At 36.0% G+C, this 21,251-nt stretch overlaps 3 protein-coding genes across 4 annotated transcripts; 2 read left to right on the plus strand and 1 right to left on the minus strand.

Annotated features, from left to right (window-relative positions):
• The first annotated feature begins 1,264 nt into the window (after window positions 1–1,264).
• Window positions 1,265–8,399, plus strand: prr15lb (proline rich 15 like b). The gene is made up of 2 exons (XM_041974924.1): window positions 1,265–1,433; window positions 7,429–8,399. The coding sequence occupies exon 2, from the start codon at window positions 7,468–7,470 to the stop codon at window positions 7,795–7,797; it is 330 nt and encodes a 109-aa protein (XP_041830858.1). The 5' UTR covers window positions 1,265–1,433; window positions 7,429–7,467; the 3' UTR covers window positions 7,798–8,399.
• A 1,344-nt stretch (window positions 8,400–9,743) lies between these two features.
• On the minus strand, window positions 9,744–14,487 carry pnpo (pyridoxamine 5'-phosphate oxidase). Its single transcript, XM_041973980.1, has 7 exons — window positions 14,289–14,487; window positions 13,865–13,989; window positions 13,682–13,781; window positions 12,539–12,592; window positions 12,326–12,454; window positions 12,179–12,249; window positions 9,744–10,711 (listed from the first exon to the last, which is right to left on the minus strand). The coding sequence occupies exons 1-7, from the start codon at window positions 14,475–14,477 to the stop codon at window positions 10,549–10,551; spliced, it is 831 nt and encodes a 276-aa protein (XP_041829914.1). The 5' UTR covers window positions 14,478–14,487; the 3' UTR covers window positions 9,744–10,548.
• Window positions 14,488–14,943: 456 nt separating this feature from the next.
• Window positions 14,944–20,959, plus strand: mrpl10 (mitochondrial ribosomal protein L10). 2 transcript variants are annotated; one of them, XM_041973982.1, is made up of 5 exons: window positions 14,944–15,023; window positions 15,211–15,380; window positions 18,769–18,936; window positions 19,115–19,259; window positions 20,368–20,959. In XM_041973982.1, exons 1-5 carry the CDS (start codon window positions 14,984–14,986, stop codon window positions 20,604–20,606), a joined length of 762 nt encoding a protein of 253 aa, XP_041829916.1. In that variant the 5' UTR covers window positions 14,944–14,983; the 3' UTR covers window positions 20,607–20,959. The 2 variants fall into 2 exon arrangements, with proteins under 2 accessions (XP_041829916.1, XP_041829917.1); XM_041973983.1 differs by having other exon boundaries at window positions 18,772–18,936.
• The last annotated feature ends 292 nt before the right edge of the window (window positions 20,960–21,251 follow it).

The raw sequence follows: 21,251 nt of genomic DNA on the forward strand, positions 1-21,251 counted from the left end.
CCGTTCATCCACTTGAGTCACTTCTGGGGTGGTCAATGTTTTTCTGGTGTCTTCTATTTGTATTCTCTTCTAAAACCAGTGGGTATTACTGTGTTTTTTCATGTTTTGTTTAAAGTGTATGGCTAATTTAAATTAGCAGTCATGACATTATCCACCTGCTTAATATCGAGTATGTGTTTCTTTTTCCACAGATGAAGCACATAACAGTCAAGAGGGTGTCCTGGAGTGTCTGGTACTATGATGCTACAAATACATCTTCCTAAAATGCATTTAGATACCATTGGATTGCTATCTAGAGGCCTCTGGGCCATTCTAAGCATTTGCTGTGCCCAGTGCTGTCCTGCTGTAGGAGAAAAGCATTGCACTGTAAGAACATAACCACTGATACTCACTTTACCTGTCAACTTTTTTTAATCCAAAGGCTGTATACCAAATAAATTCATATTTTAAATTTTGCAGCCACATTTGCAGTCCAGAAACTCATAAACAAATGAAAACAGTACACTTTCATAATCTTGTCCTCTATTATTGTGGAAATGCTTTGATCATATCTCAAAAGATGACTCTTTAATCTTTATATTTCAACACAGGATCTGTCAATAGATATTTTCTCATCTTAGATGAGGAGATTTTATTTAAGCTATATATTGATGAAATGGTGATGATGGTTATATAGTTCTGGGTTTTTTCAAATGCTAGTTCTTGAGCTACTTAGGTCTGATCGAACACAACAGTTTCTCTTATATTTTTTTTTGTCATCACAGTTATATTGTCACTGAAAACAAGAGAATTAACAACTCTTCATTGCATGTTATGAAGTCCAGACCAGACAGAAATGAAAATGACTTTGAATCCCTGCAGCAGCAGCATGTTCTCTCAAACCAAGTGGCCTAATGTCAGATAATTTGAATAGTGACCAAAACTTGCAAAGTAACCATGCATTCATTGTCTGTGATTTTACACAGCTTCATGCAAAACAACCCTTTATCTCTCTGCCTTATTCTTCCGCTTAAAGTCATAGTGTAAGTCATGGAAAATTCAAACACAAAGATGACTTTATTCTGCATCCAGTTTTTACAATGAAAGCAATAAAAGGATTTAATATGCAGGTATCAATGCTCACCTCTTAAGGCCCGAGGTGAGATCTCATTCAATTACATGGCTGCAACATTTTGTGCACTCAGCTGGGCGGGGCTTAGGTGTGTGTGTGTGTTTTTGAGTTGAGGAGGGTGTGTTCTAAAGTGCAGTACGGTGGGACAATGCAGGAGGGAGAGGCAGAGGAAGAGAGATGCTGCACCTGTGCACAATCACCTGAGTAGAGGAAGAGGAACTTTTAAAGAACAAGAAAGAGAGGAATTAAAAAGAGCTTGTCAGCATGGCAGGACAGTTTCATATCTGAAAGAATCTCCTTCAGGCAGCTCGTCGTCCACAAGGTGAGAGAGCAAGTGCATAATTACGTCTCTAATTTACAGCTGCAGAACATGTTTTCACTGAAAGTTAATAAGCTTGGAAACAAAATTACCATTAACTGTTTTAAAGTCATCAGTCCATCAATGTTTATCTACATTGGCAAACAGTATTTTGACTAATGTTAGCTAAGGCAGTAAATAAGCAAAAATACCTAAAATTTAATTTTTTTAGCCTCTGTAAATGGTTACCTCATATTATAATAAAGTGAACTGAATAAGGTGGATGTTTGAAGAGATTAGCTTGGACAACTTGCTGCATAATAACTTATTATTAGCAAATTTCAATGAAAGTGATGGTTTCAGTTTATCAAATGTGATTATAGCCTTTTAGTTTTTAACGATAGTGAAATTATTACTCACTTAAGCAGCATGCAATATTTATAAATATTATATTATGGATTCAAATAGTTATATTATGGGTAATGTAGAAAATTAAGCAATAATGCCAAATATTTCAGTTTAAAAACTAAAATTTGCTTTTTTCCCCTTTTTGATATATTAAATAAAAATAAAATCTCATTGAAGCCTTTGAATTATAATATAAAACATCAGTTTAAATGCAGAGAAATAACAAGGAACAAAAGTTGTAAATATGTTTTAAGTTTTTTCCCTTTTTACTCCAAGATATAACTGAGTGAGAATAATTATCACCCTAATTCAAACGTAGTCATAAAAGTAACAACAAGCATAATATTGCTGGACTTTGTTGCCAATAAAAAAAAACAACCTCCCGGGACTTTCCAGAAATGCCCACAAAACAATGAATAAGAGTTACTGATAATTTGGCTGATGCAATTAGAATTAATATAAAGTGAATAGCAGATAAGGAAAACACGCCCCGTCAATGGTGAGTCTGGCATAATGGCGGAAACCTGAGAATCTTCTGAACCTCCGGCTCCATTATGAAGGCAGCACAGGCCTCGGTGCCCTTGGAGCCTCCTCTCTTTCTCTGTCTCTGCAGCTCAAACATTGTGCAGCTGGTTAGTGTTTTCTGAACGTAGCCACAGCATTTCCCTTCGCCTCTGATCTTGTGAGACTTTGCTTAGCGACTCACCCACACATAACAGAATACATGGTAACTTATTAAAAAAAACTATGGCGGGGCCTCCTTTGTGTCAACAGGAGCTTTTGTCTCAAAGGTCACATCCAAGTCAAACATTCTTCACCAAAAGAAATATGTGTGCATATTTTACTTCTATCATCTGTTACTTAACATGGTGTGAAAGTACTGCTCAATTACTTTGTTCTGCAGAGACAACTTTGATGGAAGGTCAACAAAAATGATGTAAATGCTCTATAGATGTTTGCAACGGCACAGGCTGAATACATTTCCGATTTGAATCTAAATTCATGGAAAAATAACATTAAAGACACAGATAAGTAAATTCTTGTGAGACGGTTGCTTCAGCTGCTCATAAAAGCTCTTACTGGTCAGCAACTATCTCGTACTTGAGCGTTTGTACACAGTCAGGTAAGAAATACGTTTGGTTATGCAACAGGTCAAGCTGTAACATTAAGCTAAGAGGACAAAAACAAAAAAAAAACTGCATACTAAAATGTGTTTTATATGCTAAATGACAAGTTTCAAATCACAATGCAACATTATAAACCAAAATCTCTTGGTCCTGAATTTTAGTATTGTATGTGCCAGGTGCCAAACATCACATGGTTCAGATAAGAGTCTGATGAGAGTTTCTGTAAAAAGCACAGACTTTGTATTTGCATAAGTGCTGCATGATAAAAAATGGCCACACCAAAGGGAGATCTGTGTGCCTCTCTGCTTCCTGTCAGGCCTCATAAAAGCGACAGTGTAGCATTCATGAAACTCATAAAGTTCAGTTTATAAGCTACAATTTATTCAAATGCACATCTTAGATGTCACACATAGTGCTTTGAGTTTGCTTTCCCACAAAATATCTTAAAAAAATAAAGAGTAATATAATAATATTAGTATAATATTGTATAATAATTCCGATCTACTTTGTACAGTTTGCACAGCTTATATATTATCACTGCAGAGTCAGTAATGAAGTTTTCTTCTACAGCTTTCAAATAAATGTAGCTGAAAAATTTCTATGAAATGCAGCTAATAAATGGTAAAAACAAAGACTTTACAAAGAGTTTTAATTTCCTGCCTTTAAACAATGAGGCAGAGCTGCTTTCCAAGGTGCTGGCTTTCCATCAAAAGAAACTTGATGTTTAGTGTCTCTCATACCAAATAAAATACCAGAAAACATCACTTAAGGACAGAACTCGCTTAGAAACAGATAGTAATGTAATTAACACTGTATGAGCATTAAAAGGGATTTTTTTTAGAGATGCCAAGGAATTAATACATTCAAATATAACCCAAGGGACGACAGTGAGGTTGTGCAGATGATGTAGCTACAATTTTAGGTATTAATTTCTTAGCCTTCTTAAAATTTCATAAAACGGTCAAACATGTTATAAAAAACGTTACCATAATTACGCTTCCATAATGTATGACAGAGAAGCAAGAAATGCTCAAATTTGATGTCTTCTATTTGTGTTTATGTATTTGTAGATAGACTGAGACAATTATTCATTTTTAAAATTATTCTTATTATTTTATTAATTAATCATTTGCAACTCAATTATGTACATTTCCCTCTAAGTCCAAGGCTATTCAAGTTTATCTCCTTATTTTTAGTTCCATACATTAAATCAGTAACAACATTATAATTGCAATAACTTCTTCATAACTATAGGCCTATCTCTTATAAATAATGTATTTTAGTCAAAGTCCCTGAGTAGCTTGTCAACAAACAAGTCAAAGAGTTTTTAGAGACGAATAGTATTTAGTCTCCACATTAGTCTGGTTTTAGCATTCAACACAGAACAATAACTGCTGCTATTAAGGTTGCAAATGACTGCAGGCACTGGACTGCAGGAAACATTTTGCAGCTGTTTTTATTGATTTATCTAAAGCCTTTTAACACGGTAGACCATGTCATCTTGACAGAAAGACAGAAACACTGGTTCATCTGAACATGCTGTGGAGTGGTTTTCAAACTACTTATCAGCTAGAATTCAATGTGTCCAGTTTCCCGGGTCTTTCTTCTACCTTCCTCCAAGGTTCCATTCAAAGATCACTGTAGTTATGGTATGTTGATATATTTCTCATATATTCTTTCATAATATGTAAAGAATCTCTGTGGGAATTTATCCAATGCTACCTAACGTCTCCATGCAAATGATTATTATTTATTTATTATTATTATCATTTATTATTCCTCTTCTTCATTATTCAGTATGGAATATCACCAGTCTGCCTTTTAAGGTTATTCAGACTTACTTAACTTAAGCTGCAAATGCAGCAAAATCCAAAAATATGCTGTTTTCAAAATAACATCTGATTTTCTTACGATTTCTGTAGCTGAAGGGGTTGAACTTTATAGTTACATCCTACATATATTTAGGTATTACCATAGAATATAATCTGTCATTCAAGACACACATTGGAAATCCTATCCAACACCAGTTAATAATAATAATAATAATAATAATAATAATAATAATAATAATAATAATAATAGGTGAATTGAGTTTTAACATCTTTAGCATATATATATATATATATGCTAAAGATGTTATGTTATTAGATTATGGATACTAATGTGATCTAAAATGAGAAAAAAAGAAAAAGAATAGGAACACAGGGAGGTTTTTCTGTGTGTTCTGGGTGGGTGGATTTATCTGGGTCATTTTCTAAACAATGTACCACAGACCTGTTTATGATCCATGCGCTCATATTACTAAGTTAATAATTGTTTCATAGGGAAGTTATTTATTTTAGCAGAATGGTTGCCAGGCAATAGAAGATCAGAGAAACTATTGTTGCTTTCTGTATCCATACAATAGAATAATAGAAGCAGCTGAAATACTCTTAAAAGACAATCTAGCCGCGCTCAGTAATGTTATAGCATTAACTTTGTGGTTACATAACGAGTTTCTGGGCTCCAGGTTTACCACAAAGACAACAGCTTGCTTCCTGATCAGTGAGAAACCGTTCCATATCACATCACACGGTAGTGACAAAGGATCCAGTTCAGATAATCATTAATTCATCAGCTTAGAGCAGAGAGTCAGGTGTTGTCCCCCCACCTGGTTTCGTCTCTTAATCATGTAGATGTGAAAGGAGGCAACCAAGTTCACTGTCTAAGAACAAATCTGCAGAACAATTGTGTTTTGATCAAAAATGAGTGACAGAAAATTAAATATACATGATGTGCAACATGGGCTCAGTTTGGTTTGAAAACAAATCTGTAAAAAAAGAAAAATAAAAATCCTAAATGGAAGTTAAGATACATTTAAGTATTTTTTTTAAAACAATATACTCCACATATTAGATTAAAACAACATTTTCTCTTTGCCCTCCCCTGTTAAAAGTTTTGAACCTTGTTAGCATGTCCATAAAGTGTTTTTAATCTTTTAAAAGTAAAAATAAGCAATAAATAGCTGGGTTTTTCAGCTTTGAATCTTAAACTTACAGTAGAAAAGCAAGAAGACAAGATTTGCGGAACCACTGACTTAATGGAGCAGCGAGGAATTGATAACATAAAATGCTAGCAAGCTAGGAGGGTTTAACTAAAAACTGGGACTAGGACTTGCACCAAGGCTGCAGAATCAAATAGCTGCCAACTTTTTTTTTATAGCTTGTGTTAGCTTCTCATTTTATGTTGGGCAGGGCTAGCTTAGCTTATCAATACACTCCGCTGATTAAAAAAAGGGCAAACAGGTAGAGTTTAGAATCTGAACATACTTTTGCAAGCTCTTATGTTGGAGTGCTCACCTACATGTTCATGTTTTCCTGCCATGAATATAAATATGTGGCGCTAGCTGAGCTGTGGTGTTGCTGTTGGTGCTTTAGCTTGGCTCTGCCGTGAAAAGTAGAATTAAAAGTGAATAAAGATCTGCTTTCTAGTAGATTGACTTTTAAATTAAATGAAGAATGTTTGATAAAACTTTTGAGCTTTTCTCCTGCCACTTTTTCTCTTTGTTTTGATATTGGTTTTGGTCGATTAACCCCTCTCAGCTTGCTGACTTTCTGCTAATGAGCTAACCACATTTAAAATAAGGAAAGTTAAACCAAAGAACTGTACGGTAAAATTTCAACAAACTAAGAAACATTAAATGATTAAACATTCCATAAAAACACAACAAAATGGGGTAATAGGTAAAATAAATTAAAAAGAACATTAAGATAGACTCACAGTATTAAAACAGTATTTCTAATAAAAAAAAGAATAAATCACAATGGATAAAAATAATGGTATCAAGCTCTATACAAAGTGAGATAGTGTTACTTCATTTATTTCTCCAAATGTTTTAAGAATAAATAGGCTTGAAATTTATTAATTTATTAATCAGATCAACAAGCTTTCATTTTCCTATAACAGCCTTTATAAGCTGAGGAAATTGGCCATTATCTCAACAACCTCAGTTATTAACATGACCCAAGGAGGTTCTTAGCATGGATCCATTCATATCCATTTGGTGTATAAGTTGCCTTAAACTCAACAGTGGGCTTTACCTTTGAGTGCTGATTGCATTTTCTTATGTTTTGGGCTTTTTCTTGGGCTGTTTTTGATGACCACTAGTTTTACTAGTTTGTCCACTTGTACATTGAATTTTTAAAAGGTGTTATTCCTTTTCTTATTTGTTTCTATAAAGTTCTTCCCAGCTTATTAAATAAATCTAAGCATATCATGTGTTGGGTTATTCATTACACTGGACACTTATCATTGTGAGCATATGAAATGTTGGATGATCATCAACATTTTCAGCCCAGCTATGTTTTTAAACATCAAATGATCAGAATTTTCAATGCAGTCAAAAAAGAGGAACCTTCTCAATTGACTACTTTCATTTAATCTTTTGTGATCAGCTGGATTTTCTTCAGTCCTAACTTGTGTGCTGTGTGCTGTGGTCCCTGCAGGTCAGTGCCTCCCCCCCTCCCCCAGTCTGTGTTGGTGCCATGGCTGACTCAAGCTGGTGGAAGCTAACCTTCTCACGTAAGAAGAAGTCTGAATCCAAGGTTCTGTATGAGATTCCAGCAGAGTATGGCAGTAACAATGGGAACAAGGAGCACTCAAGCACCCCTCCAGACCACATGGACAGCCAGATCAATGCAAGACTGGAGAAGATCGTAGATAAATCTGCCGCCAAGGGCCGCCATGTGAAGGTCTCCCACTCTGGCCGCTTCAAGGAGAAGAAGAAGGTCCGAGCCACGCTGGCCGAGAACCCAACTCTATTCGCGGAGCACAACCTCAGTGACGAGAATCATAAAAAGAAGACTGACAAATGACAAAATGCTCATACTTGATCATGAATGTGTCATAAATCTGTGTCACACTTACAAAAGCTTTAAAAATGGATTCAGAATTGCCCAAACACCACCACACCCAGGCAGATACAGCAACCAATGAACTCGCTCCTAAACAAACAACTCAAATCAGAAAACAAACTTTTAGATGCTCATTGGGACCAGTTCTGAAACCATTTTATTTTTCTGATATAAAATATTTTAACCCAATTTCAACTGTACATTAACTTTCTTGTGCCCACACTATTTTATATGTTCAGAAATTACATGACTGAGATGAAGAAAAAGTCAAACTCAACCTTATTCATCTGCACAATTTTACAGCAACATTATTGTAATTGTTTTGTATTGTTATTAGTAATATATAAGGGGCTTTTTTGATTTTTATGTCTTGCAAAATCAAGTGAAGATGCATCAATTCAACAAATGCAAGTTCAGTTTTTATTATAATTTTATGACTGAAGGAAATAAAGACTTGATTTTAAAGGCTGTGTGACACATTGTGGTGGATACTCCACATGAAGTGGTCCCAGGAAGTATTAAGCTCTTTGACTTCAAAACGTCACCGAAAATATATTTTAAAAGCATAAAAAATAAGAGTAATCATAAAGGTTCTCCACATTCACGATGAAGCAGCACATGCTTTTGTTGCCATTTTTATGAGTTCTTAGATGACAGCTTGGTATGTTTATTTTAGCACAAAACATTCTTTAAAACTGGACTGAATGTGTTCTTTCATGTAATTAATCAAATACTAGTTAATCAAAAAATTTTATGAATTAACATTGTAATTTTTAAAAAAAGTTGAATTGCCCAATTACTTTCTGGGACCATGTTTATATATATATATATATATATATATATATATATATATATATATATATATATATATATATAACAGAAATGCCGTTTCTAAACTCTTTTATGCAATTCTCTGTTTTAAATAAATATAATATGTTAATATAAGACAGGTCTGTGTGTATGTAGAAACTGCAGGCAGGATCATTTAGGTTACTTGTGGCTATGAGCAAGTTCATCTCAGTAAGATAATTTTTTTTTGGTAAAAGCTGTTTGTTATTTCAACTGAACTGTTGGCAGGTTTTGTTGACATGACGATTGAAAGCAGAGACTGACAAATGAAACCCAACAGGGTGGTTTTACATCTTGAGATGCAGACTTTCTCTTGTCAGTTCACAAAATATTAACATATATACATAAACAACAACAACAACAACAACAAAACAAAAACAAAACAACAGCAAAATGTACCATTTCAATAAAGCATTTTCCATTGGAGTCTTCTAGTATTTAGTTGATCTTTGATTATTTTGTGCTACTAATGACACCTGCTGGCCAAAGAGTGTTAGTCATTTTAGTTTTATTTAGTTTTAAAACAGGTATTCCAAGTAAAAAAAATTGAACACAATTGCATTCTTAAAAGGTACAATACACACAATAGTTGGCACAATGGACAAAATCAGCTCTTTTAATCTCATTGTTAAAAGGCAGGTTGGGTTCACCGTCATAGATTAAAGGCAGGTACAATCAAGTCGTGTCAAATTTCAGTCGGACAACCGTCAGGACAACATGAATTACTTTACAGGTCACACGCTTTTATTTAATTAATTTCCTGATATACGACACATTTCACAGGGGGATTTCTGGAAAATGCAATACTATCCGATAATTAAATAGAAAAAAAATAGAGATAGGGTTTAGCTCTTCAAAACATTTAAGACTCATTCATTGTTTCTCTTGCCTGAATGAGCAAAATTATCTTTACAAAGTAAATTAGGTATAACAGGAAAACAATTAAACAAAAACTTTGAATATTGTTTCCAGCAGTAAAGTATGGATCAAGTACAGATTTGGATTATGATGTCTTTACAATAAACAGTCTGTCATCAGTTGCACCACCCTGATTTTTAAGGATTTTATGGACACAAGTGGAAACTGGTTCTTTTTGCCCTCCAGTTTACACACACGACTGTAACAGTACAGTAAAACACCTTTAACAATGAACTGAGCACTAAAACATGTCTGAGTTACCAGCTCTGTGCCAAAACAGAACATTTAAGCATCATTAAACACAACCTGTAACAGGTGTAGAGAATTATTTTTACCTACTAAATAATTTAGTATTTATTTGGAGTTAAATAAATTCCTGCTTTAACAGAAATCTCTAGAAACCAGCTGGACACAACACTGTCTCCATTTTCTGTAAATTTAGCAAACAATAACATATCGTTGCTTTTACAAGGTTCTGAGCACATTACAAAACAACAGACCTGTAAAACAATGAAAGTTATGGAGAGAAACTGAAAGTCTTCTTCTCAGTAAAGATAATTTTTTATTACGAAATAAGACACAGTTTGCCCTAATGGTCAACCAAGACACAATTAAACAACCAAACTGTCAATTATTATCTGATGGGACCAGGTGAAATTTACTCTCCTGTGTGGGTCGTTGCACTCTCCTCGTTTCCTTTCATAATACATGGAGAATGCAAAGCTGCACAGTACAGTCAGGTTGTGTTACACTGCTTGCACACGTGGTTTGGTTCAAAGACATTACAGCGACGTCTGGCATGTTGAGACATCCTATGCACAGTTGCATCTATTATACGAACACCAAATGGTTTCCAGCAGTAAATTTAAAATGTTGGTTATTTCAAATGAGGTTGATTTTTCTAGATCACATGATAATCTACTTTCTCACAGGAGAGTCTAATTTTCATGGGGACAATCGCTGGTACACCCAGCCTCCCTCTGCTTCGTGCTGAAACTCTCCCAGTTTCTCTCCGTCTGTCATCTTGGTGAAAACGATGCGGTCGTGAAGTCTGTTGGTCTGACCCTGCCAGAACTCAATCAGATAAGGCTTGACGATGTAGCCGCCCCTGTTAACACAACATGGATCAGGATGGTTCAGACAGAAGAATCAGGAGATGGGACATCTTTTAATTTATATGATGAAGAAGATGCAAATATAGCTGTAGTCCAGTTGGAGAATTGCTTAGCATCAAGACTGGAAATGATTAGAGTCACTAACTGCTAGCAACTACCACTGGGAGACTTTCACTTAATCACCTTAAGCTAATATGAATTAAAGAAATGGACTGCTATCAAAGCTACTTTTTATTTGACTTTTTATTACTTTTTATTTCACAACTGTTTTTGTTTTACTTTTAAAAACAACTGGAAGCTTCGTTTCCCCAAATAAACAAAATATAAATGCAACTTAAATGTTTTAGTCAACATAATTCAAAAGCTTTAAACGTGAAATATTTAAACTACTTTTAGTGCAATGAAAATTATACAAAACTATTCAAAAACAATTTATCAGATATTGGTAGTTTAATCTGTTACATATAAAGAAAAGATGCTTATGTGACTCATTGTTTCTAGTAGCACATAATATAACCTGTGCCATTAAATAAAAAAATCTGTACACTAGCTTAACTTCTATTATAGAAATTACTATGGGTGTAAATTATCAAGAGATGAATTTATTCATAGAGTCAAATACAATGAAAAGCATAAGAAAAAAAAAAAAAAAAAAGAACAGCATATACATTTGCTCTATTAATTGACAATTTTCATGTTACAACAATAAAAATGAATAAAAATTATTAAAAAATATCAATAAGCAAAATAAAATTCCATTTCAGAACAAGTATGAGTTTGTCTACTTTTAATAAAATTAATATTTATAAGAAAAATGCCCATAATTTTTAATAAAACATACAAAACAACATCAGCTAAATGTACAACTATATGCAGTTAAATTGTTTTACAAAATTAATATAATAAAAATATATATTTTGAGATGTAAGGGTTTTATTAGTTCTCTTTGTGAAGCTATAATATTCATCTGTAAGAATATCATCAGTTGATCAAGATCACAGTTTCTTATGATCATGTTATACAACTTATGATTATAATTTGTAATGTGTGGTAGATTTCAATAATGTTGTCAAATGTGATGAGCAGCTTGAAAATGTGTCACTGTGTAAGTTGTGTGAATCCAAGGTAGAACAGTTGCTGCTAAGCAAGAGCTAATGGTAATCTAAATCACACACAAAAAAAACACCGGTCTGAAAAGGTAGATTGACGTTTGTCATCCTGTTAAAATGACTGAGATACAACATAAAAATTAAAGACCTTTCACTGAGTTTTGCAGGCTGGTGTTGTTGCCTCTGAACACAATCTTCATCCTAATTTTTGTTTAGCTGGTCTAGTGCTTCACAGATATGAGAGTGGAATTAATGTTCTCATCTAACTCTGCACAAGACATGAAATACTGGACCAAAGCAACATCAGCTTCAACATCAGTTATTTGTATGGAGAAACAAAGTGATGCTTACCAGTAATCCGGCATAGGCACCTCAGTGTCCTTGTACTTCTCCACAAGTTCTGCATTTTTGTGCCTTAAATACTGAATGAAATTGACAAAGTTGAGCTTTTTTCATTACATTAAATTATTCATAACACAGTTATGTTTTGGTTCTTACATCTCTGTTAGGAACAGGAGTGCTTTGTCGACTCACAACAGCCCCGATCTGGCTGCTCTTTGGTCGCGAGTGGAAGTATTCACAGGAGCTCTGATAAGGGATCCGCTCCACCTGGCCTTCGATCCGAATCTACTAACCATAATTATTATGGAAAATAATGTCTAAATATTATAGTTAAAAGAGAAATTTACAGTAATGCTAAAGTTTCCATACCTGTCTGTTAATAGGTTCCCAGTAGAAGACCAGGCATGCGTATGGATTGCTCTCCTGTGGACATGAAACCGATCATCATAATGCAGCAACAGAATAAAAGGATGTAAACTCAGGCGTTAAGTCAACACAATGTCTGGAGGAAAAATAATCGCCTTAATCATTTATAAAATTTAAAATAAAAATTAGACACATCTTTATAATTGTTTCATATGCTGCAGTATATACCAAGTGAAGGGACGGCATTACACATTGTATTTCATAAGCCAAAGAATAAAATAAAAACCATGTAAAGACTAAATAAATAATAAGCGAAATTCTGTGTAACCTAATATCCAATAACATTCTTAATTTCATTAACTGAATAACTAAAGACATTGAGAAATGTACCACACAGGCTTTTAGATCCAACGTGGACACCTTCAGATCACTTGTTTTGTCTGAATATTTGACAGAACTTTATCAGATTTTTATTAGTTTTAATCAACCCAGAGGTCATCAAATTATCATTAGTTGGGAAGAAGTCTGCCCATTCTCCTCTGACCTCTGACATTAACAAGGTTCAGAAAACTACTCCTTACTGGATATTTTCTCTTTTCCCAGTAGATCAGCAGTTTCTGAAATACTCAGAACAACAACCATGCCACATTCAAAGTCACTTAAATCTACTTTCTTCCTCATTGTGACTCTCAGTTTGAACTGCAACAAGTCATCTTGACCATGTCTACATGACTAAATGAACAGAGCTGTTGCCATGTGATTGGCTGTTTGTGTTGAATAGAAATTGCAGATGTCTACCTAATAACGTGGTCAATGAGTGTATTTTCAGTCAGAAGGTTCTGTCAGTTTTGCAGCAACATGAATATGTGCATAAGGTCATTCTTGCCAACAGCAAAAACATTTACAATAACTCTCTGCTAGTGGGCTGAAATTCCTTTAGGATGAAATGCATAATCTTCTGGCATCTTAGTTTTTTTAAAAAAATAAATTGCCTACTTTTCCTTTTGGTAATCATTTGACTTCCCCCCTTTAGCCTGTAAAATTTTTAATTCCTCCTCTGTATTAATAAAGAACAATTTAAGTCAGTTGAATTCATCCTCCATTATGTGTGTCACATACAGTGACGTGGATCAATGGATTACTTACAATCTCTGAACCCTTTCTGCTCTCATAGTTTGTGAAAAAACGAAAACCTTCGTTGCTGTACCCCTTCAAGAGAACCATACGAGCAGATGGACGTCCCTCCCTGAACACACAGGTGAGGCCAGCTGTGAGAAACTGTGACAATAAATCTCAAAGCCCTTCACCTCAGGTGGGGGCATTACCTACTTTGTGGCAGTTGCAATGCACATAGCATTGGGCTCTCCAATCTCAGGACAATTTGTGGCTTCATCGAACCAGTTCCCAAACTGCTTGATGGGGTCCAGAGACACAAGCTGACTCTCCTCAAAGCACTGTGATAAAAACACAACCATTTATATTACAAAATAAAAAAATGGGCATTTGTGCTTTAACATTAACTACATGCAGACCTAATGAGTAATTTCCCAGCCAGTGAGTGAAGGAGACAAGCAACATATCTGCGTTTTAAATACAAAACGAAGCTTTTCTTAAAATTTTAGGCTGTACTAAATAGATATCAAGCTCAAGATACACATATAGATGCAGCTTAAATCTTGATGACCTTGCAGGTACATAGCATGTTTAAATTGCTCAGTAAAGCGTACCCTCACACAGTTTTGGTGATACTCACGTCTTCGTCTCCTTTGTACTTCTTCCTCATGCTACTCAGATCCATGTCGGTGCTGTCTGTCGTCGATTTCCTGCAGAAAGCCATGGGAAAAATATAGTGTTTCCCCACTGTTAGGGAGATAGGGGCAGGGAGACTTCCACCAAATAGGCTCAAATGCCTCAATAAATTCGTACTGAGTATGCGCCTCATGCTTGTCAAAATTACTCTGACGTAATCGTCCCTTGCGTAAACGATTATGCAAACGTAAAGCTTTTGTAAGCAAATAGACCTAATATTAATGTGTAATTCTGGATCAGACAACTTATAAAATGATATATACACACTTACCGTTTGAAAATGGACAATACTTAGAGTTATGTGTACAGTAAATGATGTGATTTAAATGCATGCAATGCCAACTTTTACTCACGTTGATAGGTGACGTTGATACGTTGCGATGCCTTCAATGATAGTTGTTATAATTTACTCAGAAATTTCTAGTAGATTGTACATCTTATGTCACGCCACTCTGTTGCCTTTTTGCACATTTATTTATTTGTTTGTTTATTCATTTATTTATTTATGCATGCATGCATAATACAATAATAGTACAAAATACAAAATTTAGGACTGAGTTTCATACATTCGAGGTCTTCTACGTACGTGAATGCAGCATTGTTCCATCGTCACGTCCTGAATTACATTTCCTGTTAAACATGGCGGCGACCTTGTGTGGAAACTTATTACCGAAACCGGGTAATATACACTGAATACTCTGATTCTAACAACATTTTTCTGTGGCTAATTATTAATGTGTTATATATGTTTGTAGAACTGGCTGTCAAGCTATGTTAGCAACGCCTCTGTTAAAATGCAGAGCCGATGTTAGCTCAGCAGTCTGCCATTCAAAGCGAACTGACCAGATAAACTTGGTGGATTTCAGGATGGCTGCCTCTGATACAGAGTGTTCGGCATGGGTCCAAGGCTGTGACCCGACACAGGAAACCTGTTCACATCCTTAAACAGAAGCTTCTGGCCGTCACACAGTACGTTCCTCCTCCACGGGGACCTCCTCCAGGCGCCTACCCCTCTCAAAGAAAACAAGCCCAGAAGGTAACACACCAACATCCATCCTGTAATTGGAAATGCCATGCAGTTTGAAAACATTTTAAATTTAACGTCTCAAAGCCTGAACCACACTACAAGAGTTCAGACCAGAATTTACGTTTGCAGACAAATTTTATAGATTGTACAAAAATCTGAGGGTAAACTGTGCTTGATTAGTGGTGACCAGTCACATTGTGTAAATGCTGCAAAAATAAATGTGAGGCTCATGGATTTATTTCATACTTGAAGGACTTGACTGGGCTGAAGTTAACACCCAGTCTGAATTCTTTACCATGACCTTAGTCTTCATTTTTGCATATAAAAGGTGCTCCTTTTCTTTTTGGGAACACGGAGCTGGGGTGTCCTTTGGATGCCTAAACGACAGCTAATTTTTACCTCCAAAAAGAAAACGGGGCAATTTTGCATGAAAACTGGAGGGGGTAGGGCCAAAGGGCAGAATTGTGTTTGGGCCCAACTGAACTGTCAAGAACTACACCCAGTGATGCACCTCACATTGTATGAGGTTGTATTTTACCCACAGAAGCATGGTGAAGTACAACTCTTCACCTGCAGAGTGCACCTAGGTAGGAAAGCTACAATAATTCAGTTTAGCTCTTTTTGTATAGAAAATTTAATTTCTCCATATTTAACCAGATAAAACTTAATTGAGATAGGAAATCTATTTTTCCAGAGTGATTTGGCCAAGAAAGCTGCATACCTAAAAGTCTTGATGATATCACAATACAAACACATGGACATCAGATATCAAACACAGCAAAAAGAAAAAATAACAACCTCCATTAACAAAATTATTCATGATGACAAAAATCCCCCCAAATGGTCAGCTAACTTTTTTTAGATCTATAAAAACCTCAGTACTCACTAATACCTTTACTGTATTCAGCAATGGAACAAAAACCACTCCCCATGTTACTTAAAATTACTTTTTGTTTGGGGGAAAAAACCCAAATTGTGTGTGTGTGTGTGTGTGTGAATAGCTACTTTTTATCCTGGATTTCTTGCACTTATATCTCATAAAAAACGTTGAGTTGTTGAGTGATTTTCACACACAATGTTCTCTATATAGTTTGTACATAAGAAAACCTGAAAGCTGCCAACCGCAGTTTGTATTAACAATTTGAATTGGGAAGGAACAAGAAATTGCAACCCATTATTTGTGTTTATTCCCATGCTCCCCTCTTCTTTTTTTTAAGGAAGAATGGGGTTATAAGGGTTTTTTCTTCTATTCAGGTTTCATGTTTTGGCTGTCACCTGCAGCCATCCTCAGAAACGTCTGCTGACGTGTTATCAGATGATTTCCGGAGGTGTGACTGGCCCAGCAAGCCTATCATATCTGCTGGGACAGCCACACTCCCCTCCATGTGGTGGTCTCTGCAGTAGGGAATCCCAGGTGTGAGAGCATGTACGCTCCCTATCCCAGTTTATGGAGTTGTTATTCTGATCGCGATTGCCTCCTTCATCCAATGTTTTAATTTGTTTCCCTCCGATCCAACAATCCTTGTTCTGTCCTTGTCCATGATGTGGTTGTTCCTCCTGCAATGATCCAATATGGCTGATTTTAAATTCTCCTGTTCTGCCTTTTGATTCTGTGTTCTGGCTGTTTCTTTTCCTGTACTAAGAAATGCAATATAACAGGGGTGCCCAAGTCCGGTCCTCGAGATCTACCATCCTGCAACTTTTAGATGCAACCCCTCCAACACACCTGAATCAAATGACTGGCTCGTTAACAGGCCTCTGCAGAGCTGAATGACGTGCAGATGACATCTGATTCAAGTGTGTTGGAGAAGGGTTGCATCTAAAAGTTGCAGGATGGTAGATCTTGAGGACCGAACTTGGGCACCCCTGCAATATAATATATGAAATACCATGGAGATCTTGCAACAAAACCTAAATAGGAGAGACAGGGAGGACCTTCAACATAAGAAAAAAGGAACATGAAAAAGAATGCAAGGGAAACAGCCAAATTACTTTCTAGAGCACAGAAAGAGAAGGCAGAACAGAAGAATTTAAAGTTTGCTATATCATCATTCTAGAATGCGCCGCTAGGTGGCAGCAGCAATTGTAGTAGCTCTGTTTTTAACTTGTGATTTTTTGCAATATAGCCGTCTTTTTTAAGACATCAGCTGTCAATCTGTGTCTGTTCGGGTAGATTTTTTCGCGCTGGTCAGAGGCTGTGCTATACGGGAGATTTTTCTGAATATTTTTCTTTTTTGCAAGACTTGTTATTGTGAGTCTCCATGGCAACGAGACTTGTTTACCATCGGGATCAACTGATAAAACTCTCCAAACTCAAGATTATCAGTGAAACAACACTTCAAATCCCAACGGAGTTGAAAAGAAAGAGAAGAGGATGCAGGGCAGGAGCGAGGCAGAGAGAAAAACGATGGCGATTCAAACCGTTTCTTCCAACGGTTGTTATGGGAAACGTCTGTTGTTGAAAGTGCAATCAGCTTTGCAGCAATCTGCTGGGGCAGCGGCATCAGAACCAGAGACTTGAAAAGAATTAACAAACTGATCAAGAAAGCCGGTTCTGTGCTTGGAGTAACTCTGGAGCCGCTGGAGTTGATCATCAAAAAAAGAATTCTGTACAAGCTGACGAAGATAATGGAAGATCCTTCACACCCTCTACACAACGCCGTGACGAAACAACAGAGTGTGTTCAGTGGGAGGCTTGTTCAAGTCCGATGCAAGACAGAGAGATACAGAAGATCCTTCCTTCCAGCAGCTATCAGGCTGAAGAACAAAGCCCTTAATTAATTAATGTGATTGTTTTACTAAAAAATTACTACTACTACAATATTGAATTTCCCTTTGGGATTAATAAAGTATTTTTCATTCATTCATTCATTCATCATGGTTGTATGCTTTCATAAGAGCATTTATATAGGTCAAACTTTCAGATGTGTAGGGTTAAATGTCTTTAGTTAAAGATGGAGCTGTTGTCAACTCGAATACTGTTAGCTTTACTAAAATAAAGAGCCGTTTCCCTTTTGAATAAAATAATCCTGAATCCATAATTGGCATTACTTGTTTCTATATTGACATATACCTGAAAATTAATGTAATATTGGTTGTACTGATATGTATATGCAACTATTCTCATAATATACCTTATTCACTGATCCGTCGTGCAAAATAATAACCTTATTCTCTAATGAGAAAAGGCAGATAAACAGATTAAAGAAGGCTTACATTTTGCTGGTTACCATTTTTACTTGTATTAATATTATTGGTCTTGCTTCTGCCTCAGACAACATAATTGTCAACAATATAAACATTTAGGAAGTTTCTGAATTGCAAGAAGGTGCTATCTCGGTTTAATTAAGAGGTTTGCAGCTTTACGTTGACACAATTGTTTTTTTTTTGCTTCCAGCAGGAGAGTGGGTTTGTGATACTCCTGAAGAAGGAGGTGAAGAAGGTTTTCCAGGACAATAAAATGATTGCTGTGGTCCAGAACAACAACAGCAGTTTTGAGGACATGCTCATTCTCAAACATAGGCTTCATAGACATGGCATCTTTGTCAAGTTCTTCCCTAACCAGGTACAACTGAGAGTCCTCAACAGGAACTTCTGTTTGTTTATTTAGCAGCTCAGCCCAGGTGGTTATTCATTTAAATTAAAAGTACATGCAGTTTTTCCTGCATGAATTATTATTTTTTATATCTTACACTAATGTTAAAATGAATATTTAATTTTGCTGTTACTCTTTCAATTTTCAGGTGATGCGGTCATTCCTTAGTGACTCTATTTACTCCAACATGGCCCCTCTGTTCATCGGTTCAACAGTTCTGTTTGTCAGTAAAGTCCCGAAGGTGAAGGAGATGCTGTCGACTCTAAGGGCCAGTCCACAGATGATTCTCTTAGGTAAGTTTGCTGTCTGTTTGCAAAGGGGAACTCTATAATACTGAAGTATTTTTTGATAAATGCTTTGATGCTTCGAGTAGAAAACTGGCTGAATTTGAAGCTGAGAACCATTACCAGCACCGGTACTGACAGTGGGATGCAACTGCATGACAGATGAACATCAAGCAAATGAATATATTCTACAGCCTGAAATAACTTCAAAGTTTGTGAAAATTGCTGCTGACATTAAGCAGTCAACTGTGGCTAATTATCATGTTAATGATCAGGTAGAAAAAATTATAGCAAGTAGACAAGAGACAGTCATAGGGTTACATGAAGGAAGTGGGACCTCAGTCACAACTGCACAACGTGTAAATTTTTTAAACTTTTAATTTAACCTTTATTTATCCATCCGAGATATGTGGTCTCATTTAAAAAAAAGAGACCTGCTTGGACAGACAAAACAACATTTAGTTTGAGTTAAAGACAACTCTAACAATACAGAATATAAAGTTGTTTAAAAGGCAAAAGCAGGCTACATCTATAAAGAAATAAATAAAACACACTAAAAACAAGAGCAATTCAAAGATGCTTTCCTCTGAGAACAACTTTAAATTCCCCTAATGGGTAAAACGAGTCTCCATCAATATTTAGAATTAGACAGAAAGCCCTATTTTTACATCCCACTGAAAAGCATGTGGTCTAAGGCAGAGGTCCCCAACCTTCTGATCTAAGGCCCTGTTTAAATGATTATTCTGAGACACTAAAATCAAACATTTTGTTGAGTATGGTCGCTTGTTTACACAGTAACAGAGTTTTAGGTGGACAAAACCGCTAAGATTTGAAAATGAGCATCAGAGGGAAATTTTCTTGAAATGCAAGGCGAATCCTGTGATTTTAAATCTACTCTAGTTTGTACTTTTAATTGTCGTACCTTTTTGTCATAAATTTATGTAGTGTTGTAGTTTGTCTGTGACCAGCCAAGGGACCACAGTTGCAAAACATCTGTCAAGCTAACTGCAAATTTACGTTGTGTATTTTTACTTATGTTAATTAATGTTCAATATGTAACTGCCAAATAAATAAACTTGACAGATTTAACTGCAGCATGCTGCTCATCTCTCCACAGGAGCCTGCATAGACAACACATTGCTGAGCACACAGGGCATTGTGAGCTACTCCAAACTGCCATCACTGACTGTTGTGCAGGGCGAGCTGGTTAGTGGGCTGACGATGATGATCTCCCACACAGCCTCCATGCTGCAGCATCACCCGGCCCACCTGTCCGCCCTGCTGCAGCAGTACATCAAACAGCAGAGTCCAGACGATGGCACACAGGCATCTCCTAATGGAGAGACCACTAAATAGTCAGAAGAAACAGACTGTCACATGGCAAATGGGACTTCAGATGAGCTGGATGCACAGTTCAGTTTAATATGTATCTTAAATTGATGTCAAGCTAAATCGCAGTGTGGATCTGCAATCCGTGCACCTCATCTTTATGGTGGAATTGGCGAACAATGCAGCAGAAATGTCTGTTCCACTCATTATTTAAAGCTATTGTTGTATACTAATAACTTACATCAAGTCAGTCTGTTCAGGCTCCCCAAAATCTGTTAATTAAATTTTTTTTTTATATGTTATCAGTTTCTTTTGGTTATGACAGGCTTCCTGAGCTGTAATATTGCTAATGCAATATTAAACATGCATGAAAACACTGATCTGCAGCACTACAAGGAGTATGTTGTTAATCATAAGTGGCTTCATTAAAAAAACAGCTTCAACCAAAATAAACATAAGTGGTCACAGATCTAGAAAGGTAATCTGCAGATTACAGCATGGTAATCTGGGTCAGTTAGACTATTATGGCCTGCTTTTTGGAAAGAGAGAGAGAGAGAGGGGGGGGGGGGGTATTACTCATCACTCACTATAATGCTTCACACCTTTGCAAATAAAGGTGTAGAATTACTGGATATCCACCAAAATAACCCACTGCATCGAGGAGCTGCAGCC

Source organism: Melanotaenia boesemani, chromosome 21 (assembly GCF_017639745.1).
Source record: "Melanotaenia boesemani isolate fMelBoe1 chromosome 21, fMelBoe1.pri, whole genome shotgun sequence".
NCBI classification, from domain to species: domain Eukaryota; kingdom Metazoa; phylum Chordata; class Actinopteri; order Atheriniformes; family Melanotaeniidae; genus Melanotaenia; species Melanotaenia boesemani.

Excerpts from the sequence above, each read along its gene's own strand:
- mrpl10 (XM_041973982.1), top strand. The coding sequence starts at position 14,984 with ATGGCGGCGACCTTGTGTGGAAACTTATTACCGAAACCGG. Across the intron at positions 15,024-15,210 it reads AAACTTATTACCGAAACCGG|GATGGCTGCCTCTGATACAG; the intron begins GTAATATACACT and ends GGTGGATTTCAG. Across the intron at positions 15,381-18,768 it reads AAAGAAAACAAGCCCAGAAG|CAGGAGAGTGGGTTTGTGAT; the intron begins GTAACACACCAA and ends TTTTGCTTCCAG.
- pnpo (XM_041973980.1), bottom strand. The coding sequence starts at position 14,477 with ATGAGGCGCATACTCAGTACGAATTTATTGAGGCATTTGAGCCTATTT. Across the intron at positions 13,782-13,864 it reads TGCATTGCAACTGCCACAAA|GGAGGGACGTCCATCTGCTC; the intron begins GTAGGTAATGCC and ends CTGTGTGTTCAG. Across the intron at positions 12,593-13,681 it reads GCAGAAAGGGTTCAGAGATT|GAGAGCAATCCATACGCATG; the intron begins GTAAGTAATCCA and ends TCATGTCCACAG.
- prr15lb (XM_041974924.1), top strand. The coding sequence starts at position 7,468 with ATGGCTGACTCAAGCTGGTGGAAGCTAACCTTCTCACGTAAGAAGAAG.